Source organism: Chelonoidis abingdonii, chromosome 9, assembly GCF_003597395.2.
Source record: "Chelonoidis abingdonii isolate Lonesome George chromosome 9, CheloAbing_2.0, whole genome shotgun sequence".
Lineage (NCBI taxonomy): Eukaryota > Metazoa > Chordata > Testudines > Testudinidae > Chelonoidis > Chelonoidis abingdonii.
Window position 1 is genome coordinate 15,737,150 of NC_133777.1, and position 10,322 is coordinate 15,747,471.

The window sequence follows — 10,322 nt, forward strand, 5'->3', positions numbered from 1 at the left end:
ATGACCAGCATTCCTGCCACTTCAGCCTCATTTTGTACTGTATGTGCTTAGTAACTTCAGTATCTGATTTGTCAGTCAATAGCTGGGCAACTACTAGGAGCAATCAAATGGCTCAGGGTTTAATGAAGAGCTTGGTATACACCAGGTGTTTGCTGTCTGCAGTCCTCCCTTTTCTAAGCCAGTTATCAGACATGGCTATAACAACCTTTCATATATACCACAAAATTATCAGCAGTACAGAACTATTGCACCACCAAAGCATCTGCTGTCACTGGATAAGTGGTTTGTTTGTTTGTTTTTGTTAAAAGAGGAAGTCATTCAACCTCCCAGTTCCTCAAAAGTACGCATCTAACTTTCAAATACTTGCTTGTTCTATACAGCACCATAAAACATACAGGCTGCTAACATTACAGGTGAAGACAAGTTCACCACGAATCAAATTCAAAGTTGAGACAACAGAGTGGGAAGGCAAAAATGACTTTTTTGGGTAACTGATGCTTGAAAATATTTTGTTACAGCTTAATTCTAAAGTGGGAATAAGTTGGAAAAGGTGCAACATATATAAATACTAATTATTCATGAATGCTGCTACATTTGAGAAACTTTATGGATACAGTTACAGGAATTGTCATTGTAGCTATACTGATTGTGCTCAAACAAGCAATCATCTTATAAGCATTCAGAAAAATACATGTGACTTCAGAGGCAATAATCAGTTGGAAGCCAGTTTGCTCTTTGGGCATAAAACAGCATCTTCCTGTGCTAATAATGAAAGATACTTACTAATTTACTCACATGAGGTTTATGTTGAGTTTGTTATTAAAAAATTAGGGCAGTAGGATATTATCCATAGGAAGATGGAGATGCTATGTAAATGCAGTAAATTATTTAGCCAACTAACCAAATTAATCCTGTTTGGTTTAATTGCTCGTTTGTGCTCAGAACCTCACTTATGGTTATCAATTGTTTTCACCAGAAAAGCTGAAACTATAACTACATGCTCAAATCTTATCTTCAGCCCAAGCAGAGTGAAGAGTAAACACAAGAAATGGTAAAAAATACACCACTCATTGATTGGTTAGTTCCCATGTCCTCTTTCCAATTCTTGCACCTGCTCTTAAACGTAAGTCTTAGATAATAAAATCATTGTGGCAGAATACTATTTACTTTGAACAGTGCCTTGTACAAGAGGGTCCCCATCTCCTACTCAGGGAGGCCTCTAGATGCTACCATAATGAATAAAGTGATTTGTAACCATATGTAGTACTTAGCTTATCCCTACCCTCCCATCCCCCACTTCCTCAGCTAAGTCATTCTCTGTTAACTTTCCCTAGTCCATAAAAGATTACACTGCTTCTATCTGTTCAGACAAACACATGGGGTTCAGAGGCTGATGCCACAGTCAATCTTAAGGATAAAATTTTATTTGAAAAAGTTACAGAAAATATAGGTTTTTACATCACAAAGTGTGATAACTACAGTTGGACACCTTTCAGATAGTGCATAAGGTTACTTACCTTGCTCTACCTGCATCTAGTTATGCAAAAAAAAAATAAAGTAGAATACAGTACATCTGCTTTATATGTAATTACTTTTGAAAACAACTTGTTTCATGTAAACAGTTGATGAGACTGTTTTTGCTATGTATAATTAGTACATTTAAGACATAGGGATTTTTCTCCACAAACCCAGGTGCATATAAAACTTTCATGAGCATTAATAGGTCTGTTTGTTTAAGTGGGAAGAGGGAGTGCTTTAACACACAGACTACAGCATGACCTTCTAGGCATATAATAAAAGTTGGATGTTTGTAAACAAAAGACTTACCATTTATTGGCATTAATTATAAAATAAAATATTAGACCATGATTTTCCATCATGTCTGTGTCAGTATGTGTTTTTATTTTATTAGAATGAAATAATGAGAAGCAAAATACATTAGGAATCCCAAATTCATCAAATTGCAGATAGGGTCCCACATTTTCTTCCTCCATGCTCTTTGTGTTTAGGCGGCCATGCAAACAAGTGCGTGAATGCTGACATCACTAACCGTCTTTTTGCAATGCCCATGTGGCCACAAATAAGTCAGATTCTGCCCCTTGCTCCCTGAAGCAAAGGCATTATTCTGTTTATGCCCACTGCAGTATTCCTCCTCTGTTCTGGAGATAATGGAATGAAAAGCACACCTCTGTTGTCAAGACTGTACTGTCCCTTTAAGGTACCACATTCCAGCATGGCTTACACAGCAGTCCTGGGGAGAATGGGAAAAGCAGTTACTAATGCTGAAAAGTCTAGTGTTAAGAGTATTACTGATTAGCCCCAGAGACAGAAAGCTCCCAAATCACAATAGATTCCAAGACACAAAATGTAAATATCAAAAGTGTATAGTGGCAACACTGGTTCATGTATTGTACCACTTACAGCAGGGCAAGATTTGGCCTATCAACCCTACCTTAACTATGATGGTACTAGGAGTACTACACCAGCTCAAACTTTTCACATGGTTCAGAGCAGACTAGTTAAACCATGGAATGGGATCCAGCAATAGGATTAATTCCACAAGTAAGGGTTGCAAGATTGCAGCCCATCTGTTGAACTGAGCCGTTAGAAGCTGTAATTTATTGTTATGATAGTCCCTAAAGACCAACCAAGAACAGGGTCCGATTGTACTAGCTGCGATACAAACAGAGTAGCAGCCAGTCCCTACATAAGAACGGCCATACTGGGTTAGACTAAAGGTCCACCTAGCCCATTATTCTGTCTTCTGACAGTGGCCAATGCCAGGTACTTCAGAGGGAATGAACAAGGGATCCATCCCTTTCCATACAATCCCAGGATCTGGTAATCAGAGGCTTAGGGATATTCCAGAGCATGGGGTTGCATCCCTGACCATCCTGGCTAATAGCCATTAATGAGCCTATCCATGAACTTTTCATATAACGCACAATCAACCAGTGGAACTCCTTGCCAGAGGATGTTGTGAAGGCCAAGACTATAAAGAGAGTTCAAAAAAGAACTAAAGTTCATGGAGGATAGGTCCACCAATGGCTATTAGCCAGGATGGACAGGGATGGTGTCCCTAGCCTCTGTTTGCCAGAAGCTGGGAACAGGCAATGGGATGGATTACTTGATGTTTACCTGTTCTGTTCATTCCCTCTGGGGCACCTGGCAATGGCCAATGTCGGAAGACAGGATACTGGGCTAGATGGACCTTTGGTCTCACCCAGTATGGTCTTAAACACACAGAGTGGGGGTAAGGGATAGAACCAGAGAAGCAGAGTGAACAATATGATGGGAACATGTTAGTTCCACAATTTTTGCATGTGTGTGGGGTCAGCCAAACGGAAGGGAGAGAGGGGAAAGGGGTCAGAGGGTCAGCTGAAGAGTGAAGCTGAGGTGAAAAGCCAGAGAGGGAGAGGGTTGGAATGAACAGCCAATCACTAAAAGCAACAGTGCAGAATAAAATCCTTTCAGAGTAAGCAATTTGTTAGACTAAACTATTAAACCACTGGATTATATTTTGATCAAATTATTATTAACCACACACCTGCAAATATTTTCAGGATACCTGAGCACCTACATGAACTGAGTGTTTTGTTTTTAGTGAGCATCATTTGTGTTGAATTTTCATTTTACACACACTCTACAGTAGGGTAAATTCAACAAGAGCTGACTTACCCCTTATGAGTGAAAATGCACAGCTTTAAGGGAAAGGAGTTTTTGTTTTGTTGTAAGTTACTAGACCTTTCAGACCACAGAAGCCTAGTACACTGCAAATACCAATCTTAAAGGAAGGAAACTAGCAAGCTGAAAAGAGGGGTTGACATAGCTGAAGAGCCAGATTTTAATCATACGTTCAAGACTTATTTCTGATTCTTTCATGCACTGCTTTGACTCACCTGTATTCAGGGGAAAATGAAGATTGACGCATACACACAACCCAGTGTTGGACATGTGATACAGATGCACAAGCTGTGTGCCTTAAAGTCCATTTACTTCCTACGCAGATATACTCCTTGCTAAATAGCTGCATCATGAAAATGTGCATATATGTTGTTTGGGCACTCCTGGTTACAATCAATGTTTAGACACACCTATCTTCTTAAAAATCTGCCTACACCAGCAGTGTGTGTTACACTGAACAGGCTCAACATGCTTTAGGTTTAGCTTAAATATTAAGACCAGATTCTTCTAATCAAGACCAGGGACACTGAATAAAGCCAGACTGCATATTATCAAAGCAACAGAACCCTAATCTTTCCAATGCGCAACTAATCTACAATACAGGCCTGGATTCTGGAAAGCATTTAAACACGTAATTTACTGAAATTAGGGCCAGAGTGACTCAATTCCTAGCAATAATTATTTAAAAGTTACATGAGTTGGTGGATTTCTATTTAGCAACACCATACCACTTTAATATATGTTAATCAACTCCTGTATGGCCCTCCAGACATTCCTTGTATGCTTTGCAACACCTTAGAAATAACGGGTGGCTCTTTCAAAGACAGAACATACATGAGGGTTAAACTGGTAAACATTCTTTCATAAAATGTTTTAACTGATAAAGGGTTTTTTTGTTGTTGTTGCTGTTTGCCTATGTAACTGTAAGCTCCCCTTGAGAGTAAGGGGCTGTATTATTAATTTGATGTGTGTGGGGACTATGCTTCCCAACTTTTGTTAATATTAATGAGAATCCCATGTCTAAGCTCACAACAGGTCATGTTGAAAATTTCCCCCTTAATGTTTAATGCAATACCATTTAATAATAATTGTGAAAGTACATTACACTTTGAATTCATTGTTAGCCCATGTCAGAAAAGGATTTGTTGGGATAACACCATATGATGATGGGTTCAAAAGTCAATGCCCTTTGGCAAAAAAGGGAGAACGTAACAAGTATATTTTACATCAAACAGATTGAAAATAAGGCCCTATCCACATGATAACAGAAACCACGCTAGCAACACCATCATTTTATGTAAAGCCATGTAGAATCTGATCCTTTCTGTGAAGCCAATATATTAAAAGCTCTGGTACTGACTATATCAAAACCACCATTAAACAAGAGCTTTGTATGTGATTTTTAAATCTGATGCATTACCTTTATCACTCTATCCACATCCTGTTTATTCAGATCCTCTCCACATTCTTGGCTCAACTGATGCTGGATGACATTCCTGCGCACTCGATAATTTTTGGTAAAGATTTTAAGCAAAACCTGCCGATGCTTTAAAACAAAAGTTTATTTTAACACACAAGAGAAAAATTACCTGCATTACATTTCTAAACATGAAACAAGAAAACCACCATCGGCTCCATACAAGCTTTTAGGTACATCATTTGGCACAACACGTTCACTGAACTGCGTTAAAGGAATCTTCTTTAGGAAATCCCTCTCCAATCAGTCCCATACTAGCATGCTAGAACTATAGCAAGTATAAGAATGATACTTAGCATGTATAGTGTATTTCTGTATTTGAACCACTGTACAAATGTTAGCTAATTAATTCCTGCAACACCCTTGTGAGGAGGGTATTATCCCCCTCATACAGAGAGAAACTGAGGCAGGGAAAGTTTAATTAATGGAGCTAGAATTTGAGCTAAGTTTAGAACTCAGGAGTTCCTGGCCTTCTGTTCACTCCACTTGACTATAATGAACATCTAGAGCATGCTGCTGTGGGTCTTCCCTGTGAAAACTGTTTTATGCCGTTAGCGCAGACTTTTTGCTTCCGTATATTCCAATACACTCAGTTTACAGTGGTAACAATTAAAAAGTCAGTGTACGCCTACAAGTGCCACAGTTACTTCCCCTTCTAGCTATAAGGAAATTCTGACCTCTCAGGTATCGCCACAGGGTAACTACTGGATAATGCTGACTTTTTAAACAGCAAGGACCAGAGTTTAATATGCTCTAAGGCCTGGTTTGAATGGAGCAGCAAACTGGTGCTACTCATGTCTACAAAGCTATTTACACTAACGTTTAATTAGTGAGCAGTGTATGTTATTGCTTCTATCCATTCCCTCATACCTTAGTGAAGCAATCATCACTACTGTGGACTGAGCACTGCCTCCCAGCTTGAAGTAGCTTGGCACTGGAAACCACAGACTCCAAGGGGGAGCATGGGGGAGGGGTTGTATCACTTTTAAAAGCAAGAATGCAAATAATACCAAGCTCCCAGCAACCAGCAATCTGGGAATGACTTGGCTAGATTAACAGCCATGTTCGCATTTACCTGGTCGTAAATGTCACCAGCTTCCCAAAGTGCATAAACCTTTAGTTCATCCGGTGAAACAGCATGAATCTGTGGGGGAAACTAAGAACAGTTTGCACCAGTCAGAGTGGTTGCTTTAATTTTAGTTACAGGCTGTTAAAACAAATCATCTTGAATGAGTGAATGTTGGAAGCTACAGGAACACTTCAGCAGTCTTATATTGCCCCAATTAAGCCAACGTCATGTTAGATCGGCACCTTTATTCACTATTTGTGAAATTCACTCATGCACTAAGGATCCACCCACAATCCTATGAACTGATTAAATTTTGTTTTAAGCGTGTAAGTGGGAATTAGCTGGCACACAGGGTTTGTGCAGGCTCCCTGCCACTGAGGCCAGGGCAGTGGGGGGACTTCACCCTTTGGATGCAACTGCTAAACATGAAAGCGATTCCAGTGCTTGAATGTTAAAGGATATTTCATGGCAACAAAACATTCAGTTCTCTCCTATAAGCAGCAACTGACAGACACATTTGCTTCCATGCTAAAAGTCACTCCAAGTTGTTCCCTGCTATTGCACAAAGCTGGATTTCACTCTTTCTAGAAGTTTCTACATTAACTATAGCAGTTTTTAGGGCTCCTAGGTGCTACAATAATACATATCTTTAAATAAATAGATACAGTAGACAGATTAGATTAGACAGGTATTCAGAGGTCACTCCTGGAGACTCAAAACCATGGAAAAATTTCAACCAATACAAGGTGAGGGAAAAACATGGCATTGCTGAAACACCCTTCATCACTGTCCTGCGGGCAGGATACACAATCCCACGAGAGTGAGTAGTAAACTGCTTGTGAAGCCAGGCACTTGCTTATTGCAAACTCAGAAAATGAAACACGTTTCACTTCAAGCACCCGTGCAGGGAAACAAGCCTTTGGTTCTTCTTAGTTGGCGTGCCCTTGCGCCGCTCTTCACCTCACAAGTGATGCAGTAGCCCCCATCTTACCACTCTCATGCCATACAAATGCTTACATGGAAAAATAAAAAACCCTCTTTTTTAGCCTCAACATCTTCCCTCAGAGCACGCTCTCACTCTTGACATGCTTCCTCCTTTAGGTCCCTGTGAATTCATTTCTTGTCAACAACCTAATTTTCAAAAATCAACCATCGGAGGCGAACAAGCCCATTCAGATCCCCTAAGCCTATGGCACAGGGATGATAATTTGTTCCATTCCATTTCTTGTCACACTTAACTGTTAGCTGGTACGAAACATACCTTTTCTCTCACCCCTCACAGGCTTAGATGAGAGGCCTAGATGACTGTGCCAGAAATCCTAGTAGTTACATTCACACTTAATCTGTAATCTTGCATAAACAGGAAAATTGTGTTTGGTAGGAGCTACCTGGTGAGATTAGCAGCTCAGAACCCTGCATTGCTCCAATATTGTGAGACACATCATGTAAGTTTTAACAAACTTTACAATTGCTTGACACTTCAGACATTTCTCTCCTCAAAGGAATGCTGGCTAATAAAGGCTGGCCTCCTATGGTATGCATATCCCACAGATAAAAGCAGGCGCATCAGATTTTCACAGAAAAATGAGTTATGGTCAAGGCCTGCGAGAGGGACAATGCGTGGAGCAAGAAGTGTTTATTCCAACACTGTGTTACATATCACCTGCTCTTCTCTGTCTGATAGAGCTCTGAAACAGACCTGTACTGCAAGCTGCTCTTTCCCTGACCAAATCACACTACTATGTCTGCATTTATCGTGGCCATTCAGGAACTCTGGTTCTAAGCCAATGTAATTTTACCAAGTCTCAGCGGCCAGAATGCCTCCAAGGAAACAGCTGACTGGGAGTTTTAAAAAAAAAAGAAAAGAAAAGAAAAGAAAAATCTTCTCATCTTCCCCCTTTGTGAAGAGTCTGCAAGACACTATTGCCAAGATTATCTCACTCTCCTGCTAATCCCACTACATCGACTAGCCTCAGGATTTGGGCAGAGGCCAGCAGTCCTTCCTAGAATGCTCCCATCAAGATACAAGGTGAATGGAGTGGCCCTGCAGTGCCCTTCAAAGACCTAGGAAAAGGATCCCAGTGAAGGAAGGCTGCCACCATGTCCCCAGAGCCCGGAAGGCAGCAACCATAAGAGTGAGAAGGGTGCCAATACTCAAGGCGGTTAATGGATTTTCCTTGTGTGCAAACATCCTCCCCATGGGACTGTGGAACTTCAGAGGCTCACTCCAAGCAAAAGTATTGGTTCAAGGCTTCCTTTCTCTTGCCCTAGCCTGTCCTGGACTGTCAGGTTGCCTGGAAGCTTAGGCTAAAGGAAACAATAGCCAATTGCATTCAAGTGCAGGCCTACCCAAGACTCTTTCTGGATCCCACCACTGTGCTAACGACTGAGCATTTCTTTTGGCTTGAAGATGTTACAATGCGACCAAGCATGTGCAAGCAATGTACCTCCACAATAGGTGCCTAACGGCCTCGTTTGCAGCCAAGTGGTGTCTCAGTGGGTTCTAGCACAAAGATACAGCAACCATTAGACTAACTTGAACTCTAAGTGCATCAGGTCAGAGTCAATCCTTCATTTCTATGGGAGAGAACAGGTAAAGGCTTTAACCAAGTTTTTAGCAATGCATTTTCTCTAATGTGGCAGCTCAACTGCACTCCTCCTGGGGGGCCTTGTTTTCATTACCTCAAGTCATTAGTTTTTAATCACTGGAGCAAGTTCATTTCAGAAAATTAACATGTAATTATTGCATCAAGTGATAAAAGGAAAGGTCCTTGCACTGCTTAGAAGGTCTCAGGTTCCAAAGGATCCACCAAGGGAAGCAGCCCATGGCCAAGAAAGCTCTATGTCCACATGGAGTGTTTGGTGAGTGTAAACATGCCTCAACTAATCTCAACCCCCTCTGCGAGGGGCAGGGGAAGGGGCTCCTGGTGGAGAGGATTTCAGCTGGTCATTACAGCAGCGCAGCGACTCTTTATCTAAACAGTGGGATTTGCAACAAGGCTCACAATAAGTCGTGTGCTTTTAGGAACAACCAATGCACTTGCAGCCAACATTAGACAACAGACACCGTGCTCTGCTGGACTGGATGGGCCTAAAAGCCTCCACGTGTCCCTTCAGTAGGGAATGTCTGGCTTTGAATCAGGTTCTATATTTAAAGCTTCTTTTGTTACATGTTCCACAGCAAAAAGGCAATTCCTTCTCACCCGTCCAGCTTCCTCAGGAGTTTGTTTTTTAAAAAACAGTATGTTCCCTTCCTTCCCTATGAAGTTTAAGTAATAATATAACGAAGTAATTTACAAAGTTTCAAAACCAACCCAACCTGAAGTGACCCCGCCAGCAGCAGCCTCAGCTAATTACCATTTGCAGTCCGTGCAGCCACATCACATGGCACATGAAAGAAAGCAAGACTCTGGAACAGCCACAGGAGGTGGCTCCAGGTGGAAAACCAGCCAGGATGGGCAGGGCTGCAACCAGGATTTAGAAGTCACCGGGCAGAAGGGAGAAGAAATCATTTAATTGGGACTCTCTCTAGCAGCATTTCAAGTCCATTACTTAACTCCCAGCTGCCACACTGTCTATCTACCATGCATAGCCACCACAATATAGTATTCCTACCTCCCTGCAACAGGCCTCGTTCCTTAGCTGAGTCTTAATTCTCCTGCTCTAGTCCTACTTATGAATTATTTCCTGCTCCCCTCACTCTGTCCTCCTCCTGCACTCTGTCCTGCCTCCTCCTCCAAGCAGCTGTCTCTTCTCTTTTTCTCTCCCCCTAAAGGCAGTGGACTCCCTAGCTGCAAACTGACCAGGACTGCTACCTGGCTTGTAAACTAGTTTTGCCCTCAGGCTCTCTCTGCATTCACTACAATGGCAGCTCTCCTCTCTCCACTAACTGAGGGTACGTCTACACTGAACGATTATTTCGAATGAGCTTAAACCGATATTACAAAACAGATCTAATAAAATCGGTTTAGCGCGTCCACAGTGGGATCACGAAATCGATTGTTTGCGTCCATGGTCCAAAGCTACCATCGATTTCAGGAGCGGTGCACTGTGGGTAGCTGTTCCTCAGCTATCCCATAGTTCCCACTTCCG

General features: G+C 41.6%; 1 protein-coding gene across 2 annotated transcripts in view; it reads right to left on the reverse strand.

Moving 5' to 3' along the window:
* Positions 1-1,402: 1,402 nt before the first annotated feature.
* Positions 1,403-10,322, reverse strand: part of POLR3E (RNA polymerase III subunit E) — a 40,086-nt gene continuing 31,166 nt past the window's right edge. For both annotated transcript variants that reach the window (XM_032802118.2, XM_032802119.2), the window contains 3 exons: positions 6,237-6,317; positions 5,105-5,230; positions 1,403-2,251 (listed from right to left, as the gene is read on the reverse strand). In XM_032802118.2, coding sequence (XP_032658009.1) covers positions 2,195-2,251; positions 5,105-5,230; positions 6,237-6,317 — 264 coding nt within the window. In that variant the 3' untranslated portion in view covers positions 1,403-2,194. The remainder of the gene's footprint in view (positions 2,252-5,104; positions 5,231-6,236; positions 6,318-10,322) is intronic.